This window comes from Chiloscyllium punctatum, chromosome 23 (genome assembly GCF_047496795.1).
Source record: "Chiloscyllium punctatum isolate Juve2018m chromosome 23, sChiPun1.3, whole genome shotgun sequence".
NCBI classification, from domain to species: domain Eukaryota; kingdom Metazoa; phylum Chordata; class Chondrichthyes; order Orectolobiformes; family Hemiscylliidae; genus Chiloscyllium; species Chiloscyllium punctatum.
Genome location: NC_092761.1, coordinates 91199797 through 91225598, shown reverse-complemented (window position 1 = coordinate 91225598; position 25802 = coordinate 91199797). Strand labels below are relative to the sequence as shown.

Sequence of the window (25802 nt, the reverse complement as noted above, 5' to 3'; positions counted from 1 at the left end):
CCGTTTCAGCATTACCCAATATTTATTCCCCTTTCTCATCCTGCAAGGGACCCACATCCATAGATGTGTGCGTCAGGTGAATTGGCCATGCTAGATTACCCATAATGATAGGTGCATTAGTAGTGCGTAGGTGAGTGGGTCTGGGTGGGTTACTCTTCGCAGGTTCAGTGTGGACTTGTTGGGCCGAAGGGCGTGTTTCCGCACTGTAGAGAATCAAATCTCATTTTAAAAAATCTACTTTAGGCACCCTTTTCTGTTTTATATATTTATAAACACTTTTCCTACCTGTGATTATATTCTGTGTTAGTTTGCATTCAAAATCTATCTTTTCTTTATTGCTTGCTTTGTGGTTCTTTGTTGCTTTTTAAAGTTTTCGCAATTTTCCTGTTTCTCACTACTCTTGGCTACATCATAAGCCTGAGCTGTTCATTGGAAGCCTGAGCCTTCCTTTATTACCTTGGTTACCCTTGCTATCCTTGTTTTTGACTGGAATATACTTTCCTTGAGCACTGTGAAAGTCCTTACCTGTTCCACCACATAACTGGTGTTCCCAGTCTAATTTAGCCAACTCCTTCCTCATCCCATTATAGTCTCCCTTGTTTTAGCACAACATCCTGGTTTTCGATGATAATATTTCACCCTCCATTTGTATCCAAACTTTGGTCACACTCTGAGAGGATCCTTAACTACAAGATCATTAATTTTACCTGTCTGATTACACAGGACCAGATCTAAGATTGCACGCACCCTTGTAGGTCCAGTAACACGCTGGTCAAGAAAGTTATGATTAGATTACATTACAGTGTGGAAACAGGCCCTTCGGCCCAACAAGTCCACACCGACCCGCCGAAGCGCAACCCACCCCTTACCTAACACTACGGGCAATTTAGCATGGCCAATTCACCTGACCCAGCACATCTTTGGATTGTGGGAGGAAACCTGAGCACCCGGAGGAAACCCACGCAGACACGGGGAGAACGTGCAAACTCCACACAGTCAGTTGCCTAAGGCGGGAATTGAACCCGGGTCTCTGGCGCTGTGAGGCAGCAGTGCTAACCACTGTGCTACCATGCCGCCCACAGATGAGTTCTATGAACTCCTCTTCAAGACCGCATTTACTGACTTGATTCGGCCAATCAACATGCATGTTAAAGTTCCCCACGACTACTGCCGTTCCATCCTTACATGCATGCTTCAAATATTTCTTGATTGATCTCCTGTGCCACTATAATGTTATTATTGGGTGGCCTATAGACTACTCCCACCAGTTGGTTCTTCCCCTTACAATTCCTGATCTCCACCCAAATGGATTCAACCATACATTGGGGGAGTGCACTGTTATCCTGGTTCACAGGTCAAAATGAAATAAAAATACGTTTTTCAGTTACCAAGGTGGTTAATTAAAAACCTTGACTATATCAGGTTTCAAACAACATGACCTATCAACCAGGCTTCTTACTAAACACAATTATTTGTTTATTATCAAAACAAACCCTGTATGAATAATTGTTTAAGACAGTGAATAATATAGAAGTATAAATATTTGTCTCTCTTAACATCCCCAAAACACACATGCACAGTCTTCAAAAACAGAAAGAAACAATTCCCTGCAGTGATTGGCTTTCTGAAAAAATGAAATGACTGGCTAATGGGTTATCCTTGAAAGGAAAAGGGTAGACCGTAGACTGCTCTAGAGTGTGTTGCTCTGGTGTTCTTGCACATGTGGTCAAGTTACTAATCACACATACATGTCTCTGAGGCTTAGCAGAAACAGTTTGCTCAGGAAATACAATCTTGAGATGTTCCTTAAGCACACTTTCAAAAGAACAAATAAGGTTCTACCCTGAACTTAACTAAGGGGTTTCCTTTTCAGAAATGGATGAGATCTGGGTGGCTTATTCTTAATACGCTTTCCTCCAATTCAGCCAAATAAACCAAGATCATCTTCAAGTCAGTCATTGATCAAGAACAGCACCAGAAGTCAACAGCGAAACAAGCAGTTATCAGTCATGTGATTCCCAAGAAGCCCTCTTTTTAAATAAATCTTCAACATCTGCAGGGAATATTCAATAATCTCAAAGCAGTAGCTCAGGAATTTCCATGGAACTTGAAATAATTAGGTTTCCCCTCAATCCTTCAAAACTCAAGACCTCCAAGCAATATTAAAATAGTCTTTGTAACAATATGAAGATACTGTGAATTATCAAAGACAATGTTGTCTAATATGTTAGCTACTACCTACATATAACTAAGTGCATGTTAATAAACAGAAAATGATTAAGTATCATGATTAGAGGGCCTGTGATCTCATTAAGGCTGTTAATCTCTTATAACAATTAGTTTACGTTAATTAACCTCAATGTATTAATTAATCTCATTGGAATCAACAATCCCAATGGAAAATGAGGGAGAGTTTTGGGAACCAGTCAGTGGATGTCAGAACATTGCTAACATTCTCAAAATCGACTTTTTAAAAGTGATATATGAAAAGCTAAGAGGAAAGTTGCAGCATGTAGGATTGGTGAGCAAATTGTGGGTTTTAGAAGATATTGGATGTATTCTGATAAATTATGTGAGCAGTCAGGTATTAATGATAACAGTACAGCAAAGGATTGTTCACTTATGGGGTCTGTGTTGTACGTCATCGTTCTTCAACACCATCTCCAATTTGGAAACCTGTACTAAGCAACTAACTGAGGACTTGCAAATAATACCGAAATGCAAGTACAGTACTGGGATTGAGGCAATTACAATGGGAGAATGGGTTGGTGGCTGGCAGATCTCTTTCAATACTGTATAGGAAACACAGCATGGTGCAACAATATACTGTAACGTAAAGCATGTGTATATCATGCAGGGTTATGTATTATTTACTGAATGGGAAAATGACCTGGGAATTATAATGCATAAATCTTGAATGCTGTTGCAAGGTTATTGTAAAAAGGAATAGTGTGTTTGTATATAAATGGGATAATTAAATGAGAAATAACAAATGTTTTGTCTTTGCACAAAACCTCAAAGTGCATTTAATATAAAGGTAAGGGATATAAAGGATTTGGAAAATACTTCTGAAGGAGTAGCCTTTCAAAGTGTAATTTTTCAGTGGCTTTGACTGAGATTTTAAAAATAACAAAAAGAATTGGTTTAATCAGACTTCTGTGGCAGTGTAAACTTCAGGACATGAATAATGGCTCTTGGATTGAAAGAAGCAGCAATAACTCTGACTGGAATAAACTATTAAGGGATACTGATAAACTTATACAGTAAGTGAAAGCAATCAGCCACATCTGGGAGGAGTCAAAATTACATCAACAAAACTGTTTTGACATCACTTGATAACTGGCTGCTTTATGCCACAACGACAAATGATTGCCCTACTGAAGAATTTAAGGTGTTAATCACAGGAGAGTTGTGTCTTCAAACAGACAGTCAATGCCAAATAAAACAAGGAACACAGAAACTACTGATAAGGCAGCAAGCTGCAGACTTAATAGTTCCAGAGGAGTAGTCAATAATTTGGATGAAAGAATCTAAAAGATCAAAAATAATGTGATCCCACAGACCTGAAGGATAAATAAACCATATAAGACTTTAACATCAGAACTACTCTTCAGCAGAACTTTGAAGAACAACATTGCACTTCGATCAAAATCTGGACATCAGAGACAAACACTGCTGGTTGAAATCATATCTGAATTCCATCATTAACTGGGTAATAGCCAAGCTGGGTTGTGAGGCTTAACTTGCTCAATTGAGGGGTCCTACTTGGTTGCTACATCTAATAAAGTTAAAACCATTATTTCAGTACTTGATTGAGAGATTTCTTAATAAGTAACTGAATTAAAGATAGCTTGTGGTATTTACCCACAATACCACCACTTATATAAATGATGTGTACATAAGAGGTATAGCTAGTAAGTTTGCAGATGACACCAAAATTGGAGGTGTAGTGGACAGCGAAAAAGATTACCTCAGATTACAACAGGATCTTGCTCAGATGGGCCATTGGGTTGAGAAGTGGAAGATGGAGTTTAATTTAGATAAATGCAAGGTGCTGCATTTTGGGAAGGGAAATCTTAGCAGGACTTATACACTTAATGGTAAGGTCCGAGGGAGTGTTGCAGAACAAAGAGACCTTGGAGTGCAGGTTCATAGCTCCTTGAAAGTGGAGTTGCAAGTAGATAGGATAGTGAAGGCGGCGTTTGGTATGCTTTCCTTTATTGGTCAGAGTATTGAGTACAGAAGTTGGGAGGTCATGTTGTAGCTGTACAGGACATTGGTTAGGCCACTTTTGGAATATTGCGTGCAATTCTGGTCTCCTTCCTATCAGAAAGATGTTCTGAAGCTTGAGAGGGTTCACAAAAGATTTACAAGGATGTTGCCAGGGTTGGAGGATTTGAGCTATAGGGAGAGGTTGAATAGACTGGGCCTGTTTTCCCCAGAGCGCAGAGGATGAGGGTGACCTTATAAAGGTTTATAAAATCATGAGGGGTAAAATCATAGGATAAATAGACAAAGTCTCTTCCTTGGGGTGGGGGGGGGTCCGGAACTAGAGGGCATAGGTTTAGGGTGAGAGGGGAAAGGTATAAAAGAGACGTAAGGGGAAACTTTCAAAGGGTAGTCTTTCAGTGGCTTTGATTGAGATTTTAGAAATAACAAAAAGGGCCGTGGGTGTATGGAATGAGCTGCCAGAGAAAGCAGGGGAGGCTGGTTGAATTGCAACATTTAAAAAGCATCTGGATGGGTATATGAATAGGAAGGATTTGGAGGGATATGGTCCAGGTGCTGACAGGTGGAAATAGATTGAATTGGGATATCTGGTCGGCATGGATGAATTGGACCGAAGGGTCTGTTTCCGTGCTGTACATCTCTATGACTCTATGACCATCATAGGTCAGGGAGAACCAGTGGACATGATTATTAGTTATGCAAGCCTGAATTACGTTTAGATGCTAAGAGCCGCTCCCTTTCAGTAGAGCTGTGAGAATGTGTTGCAGTTACGTGCAATCAAAGCAGTTTCACTGGGAACTCAAAGGAGCTGGACATGTTTTCAAGAATAACTAAACATAGAAGGTACCCGGGTCTCTCAAGGTTGTCTTCAAGTCACTGAAGCCCCTAAAACTTGTTTGATCACCTTCAAGGGTCAGAGACAAAATTCTCAGACAGTTTTTTCCTAAATAAGCTTTGATGAAACATGTATAGAGAAGGGTTGGATTTGTATCTGCAATGAAGATTCATGACATGTTATTGTTTTGGGCTCTAAATTGGACAAAACATGTACAGCTTTATGTTTGATTTGTATTTCCATATTGTGCACCAAGGGAAAAACTCAATTTTAGTTTAATGTTAATTTTTTTCTGAGTGGTAACAGGGTGTTTGATGTTGGTTGATACATGTTGGTTGATGAAGGTTTAACAGCCTTAGAGTTTGAGGCAGGTAATTTAGTGCGTTAGAAGCAAGGGTAGAATAGGAAAAAAAATGTGATAGAGAGATGGAACTCATGAGATGTGGGCTGGGCTAGAACCACCCAAAGACCAGGCTCTGTGTGTGTGTTTCATCAAGAGAGAAATGGCTTGTAACTGCAACAGTGCAGCTTAACAGGAGTTTAAGAAACGCATGTTATTAAATAAATGAGCTGTGTTAGCCGTTTGTTCAAAGGGCTCAAGACAACATGCATTAACATTGAATGAATGCACAGATTTGAAATCAAATTCAACCATATAAATGGAACAAGCAAGTTTAAAGTGGAGACAGAATGACCTCTGACTGTGGTTTGAGTACCTCTAAAGGTTGTGTGTAAAAAAGCTGCTGAATTTTCACTTGATGTCTGTAACAAAATTACTTCAAATAGTTCTTGTATAGTTTAAAAAAACTTGCAATTTTTTCCCTTTGATGATAAACTTCGATGTTATTTTGTTAAAGAACATTGGCCGCCTCTTGTGAATAAGTTCGGTAACTGACCACCATGGTAAACAAGTTGTAAAAATAAAACTTACAGTTGATCAATCCAGCTTTCATTCTGGGAACTGACTTGTCAGCTAGGATCATAACGCACCACAACAGTAAAGAACACGTTGAATAGTGAATCTTTACCTCCCTTTCTGCTATGTCTGTGAAACTTTAAAATAAAAATTATACCTGATGGAGGACCACACATTCAACTAAAATCTGCTGACAGACGTAACAGCATGTATAAGGTCCCTGTGACATATTTGTCCAGTCATGATAGACATGATAACCAATGAGGAGAGGCATTGTACAGAATAATATTTATTAGGAAAAACTATACAGAAAGTATAAAAATAAAACAACTTAATGTTTGTATTTAGAACAAAAGGAAGATTATGACTTTTCCATCAGAGAGAATAATTTGCTAAAGAGCTGCTACTCAGTCGAATGCTACTGTGTCCACTTCTGCACTGTGAGATGGAGGTTCCTCACAGCTGCTCACTTTATTCCCTTCTGCGAGAGCTTTGAAATGCTGCAAAGAGAACAGAACCTTTGATTGGTTTCTGCAAGTATTTGTAACAAAATGTATGGACTATAATGTGGAAAGATATGAAGATCGTTTTGGCAAGAGGAACAAAAAGCTGACTATTATTTAAAAGGAGAAGGACTGCAGAAGTCTGAGGTGTTGAGTGGTCTAGTTCAGGAATCACAAAAAGACAGCTAATGGAATATTATTCTTTATTACAATAGGAATTGAAAATTAAAGGAATAATGTTATGTTCCAGGTAGACATGGCATTAAGCTGAAAATGTGTTGCTGGAAAAGCGCAGCAGGTCAGGCAGCATCCAAGGAACAGGAGAATCAATGTTTCGGGCTTAAGAAGGGCTTGTGCCCGATACGTCGATTCTCCTGTTCCTTGGATGCTGCCTGACCTGCTGCGTTTTCCAGTAACACATTTTCAGCTCTGATCTCCAGAATCTGCTGTCCTTACTTTCTCCTCAAAGACATGGCATTAAGGCAGGATATAAAATGCATTGGAGGTGGTTCAGATGAGGCTTGCTAGATTGATATTGAAATGTGTGTGTTGCCTTCTGAGGAAAGGATGGACAGACTGGGTTTGTTTCCACTGGAATTTAGAAGAGTGAGGGGTGACTTGATTGAAGGGTATAGATCCTGAACTGTCTTGACAAGGTGGACATGTAAGGGAGGTTACCACTTGTGGGTGAGTATAGAAGTAAGGCGGCACTGATTTTAAATGAAATAAGGTTGCCCTTTCAGGACAAAGTTGAGAAGAATGATCTTCTCGCAGAGGGCTGTGCAACATTTGAAGATATTGCCTCAGGAGAAGGAGACAGGTGCATTGGATATTTAAGGTGGAGATAGATTTACTCTCATTAGGCAACGGAATCAAAGGTTACTGGGTGTAACTCGGAATGTGGAATTTGAAACACAAACACATCAGTCACAAGCTAACTGAATGGTGGAGCAGACTCAAGGGCCTACTCCTAGTTCAAAAATAAAGAAAAAAAACTGTTTCTAACTATTGTCTTTTCAGAGGTAAAGTGTAAATCAGAAAAAAAGCTGCATCTTTAACACATACTAGGTGCACAGTATTCCCAATGAAAGAAATGTATTAGATGTGAATAAAGTCTGTTGAGCAGTGGGTATTAGGGAAAGATTCGCGACCTAACTGGGTAAACCAGAGGGCCCAGCTTATTTTCAGTAAGTTATGGAGCTAGTAATTTCAACATTTCTTACAACACCAGAGTTTCTGGCATTTTCAACTGCTGTTGCTGAAGCAGTTGAAAAGCTACTTATTACAACTCTGCTGAATTAACATCATTGTGTTTGCCACAGCCACTGTAATCATTGTAGAACGGTGTCAGTGTCTTTAAGAGCCAAAGCACTGATACAACACAGTTGCTGAAAGGGAAGGTACAAACATCACTCCAATTGTACCTGTGTGTGTATTGTGTTCCACACAGAATTTGCATCGCCACAGGTGCAGCCTATTTCTATAGAACCTTTCATGTTCTCAGGATGCCCTCTTGCAATTTTCAGCTAATTGAATACTGTTGAAGGTGCAATGTGGCAAGGAGATGCAGGACTCTGTACATGATAGAGTTGCACAAGCTGCAATTAAATAATAACCACATAATTTTCTTTAGTCATCAAGTTACCATGGACATTCAGGACAACTCCCCTCCTTTTCTTTAAAATAGCGGCCATATGAATCTTTACATTTATTTGTGCCATTGCTTTATATTTCATTTGAAAGGCAGCAGTGTAGCGTTCCCTCAGTACTGACACTCTGATAGTACAGCACAACTCCCTCAGTACTGACCCTCCGACAGTACAGCACAACTCCCTCAGTACTGACCCTCCGACAGTACAGCACAACTCCCTCAGTACTGACCCTCCAACAGTACAGCACAACTCTCTCACTACTGACCCTCCGACAGTACAGCACAACTCCCTCAGTACTGACCCTCCGACAGTACAGCACAACTCCCTCAGCACTGACCCTCCGATGGTGCAGCACAACTCCCTCAGTACTGACCCTCCGATGGTGCAGCACAACTCCCTCAGTACTGACCCTCTGACAGTACAGCACAACTCCCTCAGTACTGACCCTCCGACAGTACAGCACAACTCCCTCAGTACTGACCCTCCGACAGTACAGCACAACTCCCTCAGCACTGACCCTCCGATGGTGCAGCACAACTCCCTCAGTACTGACCCTCCGACAGTACAGCACAACTCCCTCAGCACTGACCCTCCGATGGTGCAGCACAACTCCCTCAGTACTGACCCTCTGACAGTACAGCACAACTCCCTCAGTACTGACCCTCCGACAGTACAGCACAACTCCCTCAGTACTGACCCTCCGACAGTACAGCACAACTCCCTCAGTACTGACCCTCTGACAGTACAGCACAACCCCCTCAGTACTGACCCTCTGACAGTACAGCACAACCCCCTCAGTACTGACACTCTGATAGTGCAGCACAACTCCCCCAGTACTGAACCTCTGACAATGTAGTGCTCCCTCAGTGCTGACCCTCCAACATTACAGCACTCACTCATTGTAATCTAAACCTCACAATCCACTGAACCAGAGCTGCTGCCTTCATTCAGTATAAGTGTCTTCCACAGCAGATTGCAACTATTGCTGAAGATAGAAACAGGAAAGATGGTGGGAGCATTTACAAAATTGCTGTTTGTAGAAGAATCTATCAGACATTGATTACAGCCTACTAGCTGAATCTGGCTCAGAAAAGAGACAGAGACCCAGATTTTTCAGACTCTATCCTCATGACTCTTACCTGTGAATTTTTGAACTCAGAGTAAAGGGTGAAAAGCACATGTAGGGACTGGATGCGGTCCTTGTATACAGGAATATCGAGGATTGCTGTGGAAGGAAGTGGCAAAATAAGAAGTTTTGAAACAACAAATACATACAGAATATTAGTATTAGCAGTCTAGACTGGAGCCAGTTAAAGGGAATGTTTCAATAGAGATTTAGTTAACGAGCACATGAAGAACCACTGATTATTGTTCAGGTTGTAAGTTTGCTCGCTGAGCTGGTAGGTTTGTTCTCAGACGTTTCGTCACCATGTTACGTAATATCATCAGTGAGCCTCTGGTGAAGCGCTGGTGTTCTGTCCTGCTTTCTATTGGTGTGTCTTGGTCTGTTGAGGTGAGTGACATCATTTATGGTTCTTTTTCTCAGAGGTTGGTAAATGGGGTCCAAATTGATGAGTTTATTGATGGAGTTTCAGTTTGAATGTCAGACCTCTAGGAATTCCCGTGGGTGTCTCTGTTTAGCCTGTCCTAGGATGGATGAGTTGTCCTTCATCTGTTTGTAAGGATACCATTGATAGTTGGTTAGTTTTTGGTGACTAGTTGGTGTTTTCGCATCCTGGTGGCTAGTTTTCTGCCCTTTTTGTCTAATGTAGTGTTTGTTACAATTCTCGCATGGTATTTTGTAAATGACATTTGTTTTGCTGGTTGTTCGATTCATCAGTAGCTGTTTCAATTGTAAAGGTAGGTTTATGGGATACCATGATGCCAACCCAACCGAATCCAATGCAAACTTTGGGTTCGCTACATGGATGACACCTTTGTCATCACAAAACAGAAAAAATTCAAGGAAACCTACAACATCATCAACAACATCCTCACTGGCATAATTTCACAGAAGAGGAGAACAACAACAGACTCCACTTCCTAGGTGTCACAGTGGAATGAACAATTAATGGAGAACTGCAATCCAGCATCTACAGGAAAGCAACACACAGACCAGATACTTAACTATAGAAGCAATCATCCCAAAACCCACAAATGGAGCTGCATCAGGACATGATTTAAACGGGCCACGACACACTGCAGCACCCAGGAATGACAAACAGCAGAAGAAAAATACCTATACAGCATATTCAAGCAGAATGGGTACCCAATAAACACAGGCGAAAGTGAGGACTGCAGATGCTGGAGATCAGAATCGAGAGTGTGGTGCTGGAAAAGCACAGCAGGTCAGGCAGCATCCGAAGAGCAGCAAAGTCAATGTTTCGGGCAAAAGCTTTTGATTGTGATTTTCCTGCTCCTCAGTTGCTGCCTGACCGGCTGTGCTTTTCCAGAACCACACTCTGGATCCAATAAACATAGTCCGCCAATTCCTAAACAACAAGCCCAAACAAGTAGACACAACGTGGTAAAAACAATGACTGCAGATGCTGGAAACTAGATTCTGAATTAGAGTGTTGCTGGAAAAGCACAGCAGTTCAGGTAGCATCCGAGGAGCAGGAAAATCCCTCTGATGCTGCCTGAACTGCTGTGCTTTTCCATAACCATTCTAATCCAGAAAGTAGACACAACATGCCTAGAGAACTCTAGCCACATTACCAAACAAAGATATCTCGGAGATGACTGCCAGGCTACTCTGACCCCTTGGCATCATGGTAGCCCACAAACCTACCAACACACTGAAACAGCTACTGATGAACCTAAAGGAACCTGTATCAATAACTATCAAAACAAATTCATATACAAAATACTTCGCAAGACTGTAACAAACATTACATTGGACAGACAGTTAAACAACTAGCCACCAGGATACACAAGCACCAACCAGCCACCAAAAGATATGACCAACTATCACTTGTATCCATTGATACTTTGAAGAAGGACACCATTTTAACTGGGATAATATATCCATCCTTGGACAAGCTAAAGAGAGACACGCATGGGATTTCCTGGAGGCCTGGCATTCAAACCGGAACTCCATCATAAACACATTGATTTAGACCACATTTACCAACATCTGAGAAAAAGAACTGGAAATATCACCCACCTTAAGAGACCATGACACACAAATAGAAAGTGGGACAGAACACCAGCGCTTCACCAGAGGCTCACTGATGATGTTACCCAGCATGGTGACAAAATATCTGAGAACAAATCTGCCAGCTCAGTGAGCAAACTTATAACTTGAACCTCAACCTGAGCTACAACTTTTCTCAAAAATAAATTGCACTGCTGATTGTTTTTAATTAATAAGTATGCCCAGAATTAACAAAATATTCAGCATCTCTGTCTGCAGCTGTGGACAGCAAAACAGAGTTAACGATAATTGCTTACTCCACTTCTCTCACCACTGACACTGCTGGACCTGTTGAGTATTTCCAGCATTTTAACATTTTATTTTTGTTTTCCAACAATAGTCATGACAATCTCTATTGTTGGTTGGTGTTCTGGTGCAAAGATGTGGGTCTGAGCTCAATATAGTACAGTGCAGTGGGCTAGTGTTATTTTCACAACTTCACAATGACAGTTTCTGTTCTCAGTTGTATGGTGATGATTGAAACATACAGATTTTTTCTGCTTCTCTGTGTCAGATACTAGATCCTGCTGAGGGCCAGTTCCACAGGACTCTAAACTATCTATTCCTCACCAGCCACGTTAGTGGTAGAAACATGAGGCATGAAGGAAACATCACAGCCAGGTCTGAGCCTGAATGATCCCTACACACTATCTACTGGACAGTCAACAACATGTCAATCTGTTCCTGTCCCTTGCCTTGAGCTGCTGAGGCTGAGGAGATAGCCACTGTTATGCCGGAGGCGATGGTTCAACTGAAAGAAGCAGTTTTCTTAAAAGAAAGATCTTACAGTGAACACAGCAGCTCATCTCCTCAGGCTGAATGATCACCCATGTCTGATAAGAGATGGAAGAGAGTTCTGACATGCACTGTTTGGCAGGTGCTTCGAAGTTACCCAAGGTACTATAAGCTTTTTACTTGCTGATTATTTAATGCTAACAGTTGTGCTTACCGCAGATCATGTCAATGTATTGGGTTAGCTCACAGTTGATATCTGCTGTAGGCAGGCTCACCTATGATGAGAGGAGTTATTTAATGTAGTCACTGAGAGAAATATTTCATGCTCACAATGTTAATAAAATGCATACGGTTGCAGCCTTAATCAGACTTACTAACCTTTCCTAGCAGTTCTTCAAACTCTGGTGGCCATTCTTGCATGAGAGCTTCAATATCAGGCATCGGCCTAAAAGGAAGAACAGGAACTTGCTTCAAGCCATAGCTACAAGCTGAGGGTTTATTCCCCTCTTCTCAAGGCTCTGAGGCTTGCTGGGATGTAGATCCACAGACAATGTCCAGTATCTGAAGCTATCACTATGTTTCCTATTCAAGATGAAGTTAAAAATCACACAACACCAGATTATAGTCCAACAGGTTTAATTGGAAGCACACTAGCTTTCGGAGCAACGCTCCTTCATCAGGTGATTGACAATATAACTGTTGGACTATAACCTGGTGTTGTGTGATTTTTAACTTGGTACACCCCAGTCCAACACCGGCATCTCCAAATCATATTCAAGATGAGCCAGTGAATATCAATGGCTATTGATCCAAGCCTTGACATCATGCAATGCCCTTGCACTTTCCACTGACAGTGATCAGGAGCAGGATCCCCGAGCTCATGCTCTCCCTAATTTAGTGTTGAAGCCAAGTGCATAAAAGCTTACTGCTGAATTCAAAACATTCAACATCGAGTGTGGGTTAGGAAAAATCTATTTGGGAAGCTTCCTGCTCAGTGCAGCTCAGTCATCAGTTAGACAAACATACCAAGCCACGAGAGGATATCCTGTAAACGTTCAAAGATGCAGCACAGAGAGATGGCTTCAGATACCACATCCGTGGTACCACAGCATGACTAAGTATTCATCGTCACTGCAACTGTGGAGGAAACTGAACACAACCATGCTGCTGTTTGGATCCTGAATATCGAGGGCAATGAAGCTAGCAGTGGAGACAGGAAGGAGCACAAAAGGGAACATACATCACTCACTTGGTATAGTGAATATTGGCAGGTGGTTTGGAATGATGCAGTTCACTGATGCTGTCCATCCAGTTATCAAGAGCTTTCGGATTTTTCTCTGCATTCTCCAGGCTTTTCACCTTTAATTGCTGTGGTGCAAGACAGGAACAGTAACTTGACCACAAAAAGTACTTTGAAGCCTTTTATAGGTGTTGTGCCAAAATTTGAATGGTAGACATAATACCCGAGACACAGACACAATTACAGATTTCTCCGTTTTGCTTTCCTCATCCACTCAGTCACAGATCTGTACCTCAAATTTAAAATGAACCATTTGTGTTCAAATCCCTCCATTTCTTCAGCTCTCTCTTTCTCTTTAACACCGTCCAGCCCACAACACTGAGATACCTATGCTCCTCCAATTCTGGCACCGTGTGCACCCCATACTCCACCATTAAATGAAAAACTCCATCTTGCATGCAACTCGAAATTAATTCTTTCAAATCTGTCCCATATATCAACAGGAGGTTATTCAGTTAGATTATGACTGTTCTGTATCTTCGCTCCAAATATGTCTCTTTGTTCTTTAATTGTTAAAAGTCTTATCTAACAAAAAAAAATCAATCAATTCAGTTTTGAAATTTTTAACTGAGCCACAGCATCAATAGTTTTTTTGGAAGATTGCAATCCCTAGGTGCCTGTAATCACCAATACGTCAATGCTACAGTTCAATGCACTCCCTCCAGAAATGCCTCTACAGCATAATCTAGAATTAGGTGACTGGATACTATCCACAGTTTAAGCAGATGCACCGCAAACATTTCACACAATCGCCATTGCATTCTATGAATTCCCAGTGACAGCACTGAACTGCTTTTGGTGGTTGAGTTAATCAGTAATATTACTAGAGCACCAGCTCCCAGAAGAAGCTGCATCACCTCTATTAAACCTCCAGCTCTTTACCGTGATACTGTGCTGTTTCGAATTTTCTGTCAGCCACAGTGACAGAACAGTCGGATCAGACTGCTTCGCACAAGGTTCATCCAATGGGATCAGGCCCAGGTTGTCAGGTTTCCCATCAGGGCGAGGTACCTGCAGGTCACATGAGAAATAACTCAACAAATGGGAATTCAAAGTCATTTTTAAAATTAATTTTTATGAGGTGCTGGTGTACTGGAGGGGCTGAAATCTGTAAACAGTTTAATGTGCCGTAATATGCTGAGCTGTGTCTAATTGGACCAGGTTATTATGTGAGTATTATTCATCCTAATATCGGATCAGTAAATTAGGTTGTCAAGACCACTTCCTAGTTTGATATGTTTCTGCAGTATGTGGAACAGACAGTAATTCATCAGCAGCGTTAAGAGATAAAAAGAATAATTACAAGTGTTTGAATAACAAACTAAAAACAAAATTAAGTTCAGAAAAATAACAATGTAGAAAAGGAAACTGAATTGTGATAATATAAATATTTAATTTCTGAACCTTCAAAAAGGCATCAATATCACCCACTGAAGGAATGAAGTCTGGAATGAATGGCTTCAGCTTATGGTCCAGCTCAATGGATTGCGGAGTATATCTGTCACACACAAAGCCAAAAGCAGTCAAAAACACTTCTCTAGACTCGTTTAACAGCATTGATGCATTTAGGAGGCAAAGTGTTTTTAATTTGTTCTTTCATGGAATAAGGGTGTTGCTGGCTGGGGAGCATTTATTACCCATCTTTAATTATTCTCAAGAAGGCAATAGTGTTATAAGTACAAAGAATTACATAAAATACATACAGCAAGGAAACAGAACATTTAGCCCAATTAGTCTGTACAGGTCTTTACATTCCATCGAATTGCCTTCAAATATATTCATTTTCTCTCAGCCTTTTCAGCAAATCTTTCAATTCCATGCTGGGATTTATAAGTCACTGAGGTAGATATGGAGAAAATATTTCCATGAGGAGAACCCAAAATCAGAGGCCAATCATCTATTTGATTCAGTATTGGATTTATGAGTCACCTTGGATTGTTGGTTGGTCACTGGTTTTAGATTTCCTGGTGGAAATATTTTCTCTGCAGGTTAACTATGTACTGTGCAGGTAAACAGTGCCTCAGCAACTCACCAAACTTACTTTAGCAGCAGCTTTCAAATCCTCAGCAACTGCCACCCAGAAAGACAGGAGCAGCAAATGTCTAGGAACACCACCAAAAGTCCCCTCCGTGCCACACACCATCCTGACTTAGAACTACATCAACATTTCTTGACTGTTGCTAGGTCAGAATCCTGAAATCTCCTTCCTAACAACACTGCAGGTTTCCTCAGGCCCCAAAAACCGCAGTGGTTTGAGAAGACAACTCAACATTAACTTTCTACGGCAATTAGAGGTGGGCAACAGAGGTTGGCCTAGCTATTAACGCGCACACCCCATGAAAACATTAAGAGACAAGTGCATATTGTACAGGAAGACAATGAGTTGAGTAAACTGTGCTGGTGCACAAATACATGTTGTACAGAATGAGTAAGAAAGGGTTATGAAGATAAAGTGAGAAAAAGGCATTTTTGAAGTTTTCAGTCAGCTGTGATTACATTAAATGGGGAGCCAGCTCAAAGGGTTGTTTGGCCTACTCCTCTTGCAATGTATGCATCTCAGCAGTAATTAGTGGATCCTTCTGCCTCACACCTCAGGGAAAATAGAGGCAGGTGAGAATGTAAACTGGAGGATACTGTTGCTAAAGTTCTGCCATAGGAGATTCTCTAAGAATATCACTAGAATATAAAGGCACCATAGAACAACAGGAATGTGGGTGACTCCTAACTGCTCTCTGAAATAAATGACATGACAAGTCACTCAGTGCAAATGAATCTAGCGAACATCAACAAATACTGTCCTTGCCAGTGGCATCCACATCCCATGAAAAGCAAAATCTACTTGAAACAAATTATTTGTTGACTTTTACCTGGTGATATACTGGAACAGTTCCTTTATCTCATTGGAAGTTGGAAGATGCTCATAATCTGCAGGATCATATGCACTGAAAGAGACAGAACATTATAAATTATGGGTAGTGAGTCAGTACCTGATTCTAATAACAATAATTAGATCTGACATTAAACTAATTCTGTACATGGTATCACAGAAAATAATATGAGGAAAATCTCTAAATAGTGAGATAAGAAAGAGTCTGTCAAAAGACAAAACTCAGAAAACTCAAGGATTTAAGAATTAAGATCTCATTAAAATCCTTTTATCTTTAAAAAGCTTACCTTTTTAAAGATAAAAGCAAAAAAAAATCTTAGTATTTCATGTCTCATCTTGTAACTACTGTTTCTTATTCTGGCATAAATATACTGTCTGTTGTGTGATAAGAGTACGTGCTCATACCATTTCTGCACCTGGTACAGGGATACACAGCAACAAAGCTCTCTGTTCAACTTCTGGGTAATGCTCAGATTCCCCTCGACCACAATGCAACTAAAGCACACAGTGTGAATGGGATCGGCTCATGGTATGGCAGATGAGCCCAAAGGCATTATTTTGTGTGAAAAATAAAAGCTAGGAATAAATTGGTCATTTTAAATGAGTTAACAATGATGTTAAATCAAAAAAATCAGACCAGAAAACATTGGCAAATGTGCCAGAGACACATTTCTCTGCATTTCCTGTGAAATTATAAACAGGTTCAAAAGAAATGCCTGACTGAAAACACTGACTGTGGACTTGGAATATCAATCTCAAAATCTTGCCACTTACAGCTTCAGACATCAAGAGCTCGACAGGAAAACCTTAGTGGTCTCCAAAGTTACTAATTGAGTACAATTGTCGACTGCATTAAGCGAGTACTTTCTAGTGGCTTGATTTGCCTACAGTACATATTGGTTGATAAAAATCATAAGTAGTTTTAGCAATTGAACAATTCCTGCAATTGTGAAGTGTGAATAGCCAATTATAACAGGCTTTGTCTCAAGTGAGGGAGCATTAAAAAGTTAATATTCTAATCTAGAAAGCTAGATGGTGAATGTGAGAACCAGAGCTTAAACTTTAGACACTTTATAAAATTTTATTTATGGAAATGTACATTGCAAACATATGTTTCCTAAACCAGTGGCAGTTTCAATCTGCACCAATATATTTGTTTGACTAAATCAAATAACCTAATTAACAAAAGAAAAGAAGGCTTCTTACAGAATTCAGAATGATGTGATTCGTGTCTGATTTAAAAGCGAGTGCAAGAGGAATAAAGCCTTACTCTTCCTGAAAAAGCTCAATACTCGATGTTGACAATGACCAAGCCATCAGGCTGAGTTCTCTCGCTTTCATTTCCACTCACCTTCTGATTTGACTCACCCTTCTGGTGGTGCTCCATGCTCCTCATCATCATCATCAGATTCTGTGTCATCTGAATCCTCATCCTCCTCCTCATCTTCATTCTCCACAAACCCCTGCTGCATGGCCTTTGATCCTTTCTTCTTCTCCTGTTGAATAATTGCAAAAAACTGCCCATCTTTAAGTAGTAACTTTAGCTTATTGAGCTTTTTCCCTTGTTGCTAAGCTTGCTGCTACTTTATTTCTACTTATGAGAAAAAACTCTTAATTTTCCCTCTCCTAGAGGTATTGTCTCTTTCTGGAAATTTTATAGGAGTTGCTGACTTTGGTACTCTGCCTGATGTTTACAACAAGAATCTGGACTCTAAGAGTTACAGCTGAGACTGATCCTGTTCCCACACATAAATTAGGATCTCATGACTGTGGTGGTCCCTGACTCCGATCCATGAGGCCTGGGTTCAAGTCCCACCTGCTCCTGCGGAGTGTAATGATGTCTCTGAGCAGGTTCAGTAGAAAATATTGCACGAGGGTCTCAGGGCTCCTGCGATGCTATAGTTGTGTCCCTAGTTCTAGAATGAGAGGCTTGGATTCAAGTCCTATTTGATCCAGAGGTGTGTCATAACATTTCTGAACAGGTTGTACGTAAGAAATAAAAAATTAATAAGATTCGTTGTGGTTCTGTTCGCCGAGCTGGGAATTTGCAAGACAAATTCCCAGCCCGGCGAACAGAACCACAACAACGAGCACCCGAGCTACAAATCTTCTCCCAAACTTTGAATTAATAAGATTCTTTGGGTTCCTGTGGCACATTAGTAATGTCCCTACCTCTGGGCCAGAAGAACCAGGTTCAAATCTCACCTCCTCCAGAGGTGTGTAAAATTCTTTCTGAACAGGTTGATGAGAAAATATAAATAGATTAGTAAAAATGGGATGTCCACATTCAAGTCCCACTTGTGCCAGAAGTGTATCAGAGTATGCCTGCACAGATCGATTCAAAATAGGGGCTTTTGATGTGCAGAAGTAGTTGTCTTACTCCTGAGCCAGGAGGCTTGAGTTCAACTCCCACCTGCTCCAGAAGTGTGTGATAACACATTTAAACAGGCTGATTAAAAATATCGCAGCATTCTAAATGAACTTAACAAGATGGACCTTGTCCTTCTTAAATAAAAATCTCCAGGAGGCCTGGGGTCAATTCCTATCTGCTCCAGATGTATTACTTCACTGTACGGATTGATTAGCAAATATCTAATCAGAGGCCTGTGGATAGTGTACAGGAGCAGGAACCCTGGCTGACTGCCTCTTTTCTGTCAACTATTATAAAATCAATATCTTCGTAGTCATAATACGTGCTGTGCAAGCCAGCAGCCTGTGTAATTTGCATCATAAGCACAAGATGTTCCACCTCTAATCACATTTAAAACTCTCTTGGAGTGTTTCTATCAGTTAATCAAAACAATTTAAGGGTCACTGAACAGCAATTCAACAGTCAGTTCAAGTCAGTGAGTGAGTGCAAAAGTCTGTAAAGGTGACTCAATGGTGCTGAACTGCTATTGAAATTGGATTCATGCACTTAGGGCAAAGGCCAGTCCATGAACTTTAGGGTTCTGCTCAAAGCAGCTCGAAAGCTGGAACTGCACCAATGATTCTGGAGTGCAGCTATGTTTGACCAGAGAGATGCAGTCTCAGGAGAAGAGGTTAAGCTTCTGACAGCCAAGCAATTATTGGCAGTAGTACAATCCTGCATTTAGATGCTAGACAATAGTCTGGTCAATATAATGGATGACGTTTCAGGTCAGCTCAGCTGGCAAAGATGACCAATAAGGTTGGGACAAGGAGCAAATCTGACAGAGATCTGGAAAAAGAGTGCCTTTCGGTTAAGGATCATACCTGTGAAATTTAGGTGGGGTTGAGCTGCTGTTGGTTGGGACCAAACCAGCTTTAAAAGAGAGGTGTTGAAATTCTTCTGAGTGAGATAGAGTTCTAAAAGAAATTTTGTGACACAGAGATCACGCTCAACTGGGTGGGTTACTGAGAAATTTGTAGGATTTGTTTTGGCTGGACATGCTGGGTCATGTGTATGGTATTAAAAAATATTTTACCAGTTTCCACATTAATTCATGTTTACTTCACATTAATTCTGGATTATAGATAAATTGTGTACACATAACTATATATTGTAAAATGTATTACATTTACTTGTATAATTTAGTAATGTTGATTTGTTTAAAACCATGGAATCTTGTGGTATATTTTCTAAGCAAATACATGGGATTTCAAACTTTATCTACTTTAAACAAAATCTCTACTAGGTAATTGCACAAATTTGGCAGTTTTATCTAGGACTTTTGCACAAAAATTAGCCCAATGAGATTATATCAATTAGTACCAACTGAACATGGATCCAATTCAAAATCTTTTTGCTCCTTAGAGCTCAGCTCTGGTTTGGACTATCTGTCTCCTACTAAGTTATCTTTACATGAACCTGTGAGCAATTGACATCAATTAAAATCTGAGAAGAACCAGGAACAATGTTAACTTGTACCTCTCTGAAAAGGGCACAAAAAGCTCCAATTGAGACAAGGTCGTTCAGCTTGTGGAGCTCTCCCTTTTATTGTTCATGGACAGGATCTTAGCTTGCTGCTGAGCCCATACCCATTCTCTGCAGTGGAATACTATTTACTTGAGGACCTTGATCTACTTCCTTCGTCAGTGACCTGCAATTGCACCTATTGATCACTTTCAGATGTGAGTGTCAGCAGATTTGTTTGCAAATGGCTAGGTTTAAATATTTATAACAACTACATGCATGCAGTATTTTCTAGGAAAAATGAATGGTGATCCAGAATGGGAAACCTGGCTGATTGGTATCCTTTGGGTTAGAGAAACCCTCCCACTGTTACACCTGAAACAAATCATCCCAGGGCAGGGACTAGTGGACAGCATGGATTAGGTCAAGGTCTGAAACAGTCAATTGCTCGGTGAATTTACAATGAACCATTTCAATACTAGTGGACAGAGAAACTGGAAGAATTTCCAGCTGGTCAGACACTTTGAGTACCAGTGGTAGTAATCAGCTTTAATCTGTTACATTCCTATCTGGAGCCTGTCAAATCCTTGAGGGAGGAGACTTCTGGAATGTATACAGAGGACCCAAGCGACGCATCATAAGAAACTGCAAAATTCTGAAGCCTGCTCGATTGCTTGATCAGTTCGAGAGAATAATCTTCCCAAAGGTTTTTGATGAACTTGGCCACAGATTATCGACTCCCGCTACTCCCAGGAGCTGGCATCACTAGCAGTGATCATGTAATACATTTTGTTGAGACATCCTGCATACACGATCCTGACAGCTTCTTTAATTCATCCTTTTTATATGTTCTATATATAAATGGGGGCTTTACTAAGTAGCAAACAGAACTTCAAAAACTTCAGTCATCAGCTAATGTAAATGGCTGCTCATGCAAATATGCATTAACCTCAGCAGTGAACAAAGACTCTCAATTACATTTTTACAATCTATCCAATTGCATTCTGAAATCTTATTCTATATTTATCAGCGTTGTAATTTCTTGAGTGATGACTGGGACAAGTCCACTACCTTTGTGGAATGCCTGCATTTTCATATTCTGTGAAAAGCCATACTTTTGCCTATCTTGCCACAGATATTAAATACTCAGGGTGCAGAAACACATAGCTCTCTGGCTGTTAAAACCAAGATTTCCATCCAAACTGGAGAAAGACAACACATAAATTTAGGTAAATCTTCCCAAGAGGAGGTAAAGATCATTGAGCACTGCCTTCAGTTGGGTCAGGTAACACTGCATTGCCACAGGGTCAGAGGACAGAAATTGTGTGAGAATTCCTATCACAATTCCATTATGATTTCCAGCACAGAATGATACAGTCCTATCAACCATTTCACTGCATGCTGCTCCCTCCAGGCTATAGCCTTTCAAATTTGAACTGATGATCTTATTGCTGTTTTTTAATTTAATTTTGGCTTCTTTGCTACTATTTCCAACACCAACCTGTACTGACTTTCTGATTTTAGGCCTTCAGTTAGGTTTCTTCACTTTAAAAACATTCATACACCCAAATCCAAGTCAGTAGGGTTAAGCAAATGTAAAGGAATGTGTATGCTGTCCAACCTGTGCTAACAGCAGCACACGCAGAGATTTGAGCCCCGCCTGGGTGACATTACCTTCAAGTCATACCTTTCCCTTGTGTAGTGTTGGTGTAACGCTGTGGAAAATGCAGAGCCCTTGGTAGTTGTGGAGAATGTATGCATTACCTCAGTGGACGTTATCTTACTGTTCTCCTCCTCATACTCATCACTGCTGTTATCTGCCATGAGTCTGGTCTGGGAACGGTTTGACCTGAGACCAGCTAGAAGTAGAGAAAATTAAATTTCAGAAAATCTTTAGAGTTTAGTCTTAATGAAAACTGGCTGCAAAGGTGCAGCAGGGTCATATTATGAGATACATGGGTAAATAATGTTTTTATTTCTGACATGGCTCAGGCATAGAGATTTCAATACTGTTATTGAACAGTGTGACTTTAAGAAGAAAGGGATATATTTACGAATGCTGTGAGATTAGTGAGACTGAGTGGACACCCATCTTCTCATCCAAATTAGTAACTTATTCTTATGCACAACTTGAACACAGTCTGTTCATACTTCTTTCTGGCCTCAGCAGTTCATTCCAGTGAGTCAGAGCACTCTTTGCTAACGAATATATTTTAAAGATGAGCTGTATGTTCAAATAAATCCATTAACAGTTCACTACAGATTTGTGGTAAAATGCCAAGGGTTACTTGGAAGAGGATAATCTATCTTTCCAGCATAACTCTTTCTAATGCTTTGATTGCAGGATCTGTGAAACACATTGAAGTACTGAATTCCAGTTGAAGTCCCAAGAGGGAGGAGCAGACAGTGACTGGGTACTGACAGTGGCAGGGCCATGCATTCCGAAACAGCAGCTGGAGCAGAGTATAAAATACCTGTTTAGGTTGAACAGTTATTCTCTTTAATTAAACATTATATTTTGGTTACTCAGTGACCAGAGGGGTTAGCATGGCTGCCTCACAGTTCCAGGCACCCAGGTGCGATTCCAGCCTCTGGTGACTGTTCGGACTTTGCACGTTTTCCCCATGTCTGCATGAGTTTCCTCTAGTTGTTTCAGTTTCCTCCTATAGTCCAAAGATGTGCAGTTTAGGTGAATTGGCCATGCTAAATTGCCTCACAGTTGTCAGGGACGATCAGGCAAGGTGGATTATCTGTGGTAAATGTGAGTATGGGGATAGGGTGGACAGGCTGGATCTGGGTGGACTGCTGTTTGGAGGGTCAGTGCAGACCTGAGGGCTGAATGGCCTCTTTACACACAGAAAGGATTCAATGATTCTAAGACAAAACAGGAAGCTGTCAGGTTTGATGCCTAGTAGGTGCTGAGTTAGCAGGTGTTCTGTCAGGAACAGTAAGGGAAGCTAAAGTGGGATGTAGTCTCCCTGGCAAATAAACACTCTGCAGTCTTTTGTGTCTGGACCACTAACTAGCGATTCCTGTTCAAGTAACTGTGTGTGCAGGAGATTGAGTGAGAATGGAATTTGGCTCCTGTTTTACCTCCTGCTGTGAATTGGCAGCATTCTCACATTACAACAGCTATTTGGGTAATGAACTGAAGAGCACTCTGTCCCTGGAACTGTACCTCCTTCAGGAGTCACTGCTCTCACAAAAGGAGGGACGAACATGAGAGATTATAACAAGAGATATATACAGGTGATCGTGGCCAAACACGAAAAGCAAACAGGTCAGGTGGAACCACATTACAATCAACATGAAGAGCGTCATTGGTATCTTCTGATGTGACTTTATCACTGATAATTTCTGTCATCAACCACATCCACTGTAGTTTTGTCAAGATATGATACATCATATAAGTCTATGCATTATTTTTCATATGATACTCTAGTCTGCAAATGACAACATGCACCTTCCTCTATCTATCATGCCTTTACAAAACATGCTTCCATTATCTGAGACATACCAGGCTGCCTTGGAGATGGAGTGTAGATGCTAGCTACCTCTTCCGGATCATTCACATCCAGACTTTCATCATATGGTTGATTAGTAACAAGCTTTGTCTGAAAATAAAATAGCTAGATTAGATTAGATTACTTACAGTGTGGAAACAGGCCCTTCGGCCCAACAAGTCCACACCGCCCCGCCGAAGCGTACCCACCCATACCCCTACATCTACATCGACATCGACATCGACCCCTTACCTAACATTACGGGCAATTTAGCATGGCCAATTCACCTGACCTGCACATCTTTGGACTGTGGGAGGAAACCGGAGCACCCGGAGGAAACCGACGCAGACACGGGGAGAACGTGCAAACTCCACACAGTCAGTCGCCTGAGACGGGAATTGAACCCGGGTCTCCGGCGCTGTGAGCCAGCAGTGCTAACCACTGTGCCACCGTGCCGCCCAGCTAATTTCAAACACTGAAGCCAATCAGTCAATACTGAGGAAGAGTGACACTGTCAGAGGGCTGGTACTGAGGGAGTGCCGCACTGTCGGAGGGTCAGTGCTGAGGGAGTGCTGCACTGTTGGAGGGTCAGTGCTGAGAGAGTGGGCACTATCGGAGGGTCAGTGCTGAGGGAATGCCGCACTGTCAGAGGGTCAGTGCTGGCGTGGTGCCGCACTGTCAGAGGGTCAGTGCTGAGGGAGTGGACACTGTCGGAGGATCGGTGCTGAGGGAGTGCCGCACTGTCAGAGGGTCAGTGCTGAGGGAGTGGGCACTGTCAGAGGGTCAGTGCTGAGGGAGTGGGCACTGTCAGAGGGTCAGTGCTGAGGGAGTGGGCACTGTCAGAGGGTCAGTGCTGAGGGAGTGCCGCACTGTCAGAGGGTCAGTGCTGAGGGAGTGCCGCACTGTCAGAGGGTCAGTGCTGAGGGAGTGCCGCACTGTCAGAGGGTCAGTGCTGAGGGAGTGCCGCACTGTCGGAGGGTCAGTGCTGAGGGAGTGCCGCACTGTCGGAGGGTCAGTGCTGAGGGAGTGCTGCACTGTCGGAGGGTCAGTGCTGGGGCGAGGGGGCACTGTCGGAGGGTCAGTGCTGAGGGAGTGCTGCACTGTCAGAGGGTCAGTTCGGTGGGAGCGCTGCACTGTCAGAGGGTCAGTGCTGAGGGAGTGCCGCACTGTCGGAGGGTCAGTGCTGAGGGAGTGCCGCACTGTCGGAGGGTCAGTGCTGAGGGAGTGCCGCACTGTCGGAGGGTCAGTGCTGAGGGAGTGCCGCACTGTCGGAGGGTCAGTGTTGAGGGAGTGCCGCACTGTCGGAGGGTCTGTGCTGAGGGAGTGCTACACTGTCGGAGGGTCAGTGCTGAGGGAGTGCCGCACTGTCGGAGGGTCAGTGCTGAGGGAGTGCCGCACTGTCGGAGGGTCAGTGCTGAGGGAGTGCCGCACTGTCGGAGGGTCAGTGCTGAGGGAGTGCCGCACTGTCGGAGGGTCAGTGCTGGGGCGAGGGGGCACTGTCGGAGGGTCAGTGCTGAGGGAGTGGGCACTGTCGGAGGGTCAGTGTTGAGGGAGTGCCGCACTGTCGGAGGGTCAGTGCTGAGGGAGTGCCGCACTGTCGGAGGGTCAGTGCTGAGGGAGTGCCGCACTGTCAGAGGGTCAGTGCTGAGGGAGTGCCGCACTGTCGGAGGGTCAGTGCTGAGGGAGTGCCGCACTGTCGGAGGGTCAGTGCTGAGGGAGTGCCGCACTGTCGGAGGGTCAGTGCTGAGGGAGTGCCGCACTGTCGGAGGGTCAGTGCTGAGGGAGTGCCGCACTGTCGGCGGGTGAACGGGTATTTTCGGAGAATAGGTGTTCAGTACATTAATGATAACAGATTCCGATCTTGACCCCCGACAGTCTCTAATCCTCTCCCCCCACAGGTACACACTCTGAATCCCACATTCTGAACAATAACCACTCGGCCCATCGCTGTGCTGAGAGACAGCTCCCCGGCGGTTACCTGAGCGCCTGCCCTCATTCCCCTGTCACTCTGAGGCCGAGGGCTGTGCCTGCAGGCACCGAGCTCTAGGAGCGGGGCTCGAAGTGAGGCGACGCGATGGCTAGGCCCGCGTTACTATGGTTACCTTGGCGCCCTCTGAGTCCGACTCCGCCATGACGCCAACCTGGCGCGCCTGCGCATGCTCCACCTCCGG

The 25802-nt window shown here is 42.3% G+C and overlaps 1 protein-coding gene across 4 annotated transcripts; it reads right to left on the bottom strand.

The window, feature by feature from the left end:
* Window positions 1-6254: 6254 nt before the first annotated feature.
* Window positions 6255-25802, bottom strand: ift46 (intraflagellar transport 46 homolog (Chlamydomonas)). 4 transcript variants are annotated; one of them, XM_072593483.1, is made up of 12 exons: window positions 25734-25802; window positions 23646-23742; window positions 21803-21987; window positions 17623-17750; window positions 16235-16309; window positions 14772-14865; window positions 14250-14378; window positions 13317-13435; window positions 12446-12512; window positions 12282-12342; window positions 9276-9361; window positions 6255-6481 (listed from the first exon to the last, which is right to left on the bottom strand). In XM_072593483.1, the coding sequence occupies exons 1-12, from the start codon at window positions 25761-25763 to the stop codon at window positions 6389-6391; spliced, it is 1164 nt and encodes a 387-aa protein (XP_072449584.1). In that variant the 5' UTR covers window positions 25764-25802; the 3' UTR covers window positions 6255-6388. The 4 variants fall into 4 exon arrangements, with proteins under 4 accessions (XP_072449584.1, XP_072449586.1, XP_072449587.1 ...); XM_072593485.1 differs by having other exon boundaries at window positions 14799-14865; XM_072593486.1 differs by having other exon boundaries at window positions 21893-21987.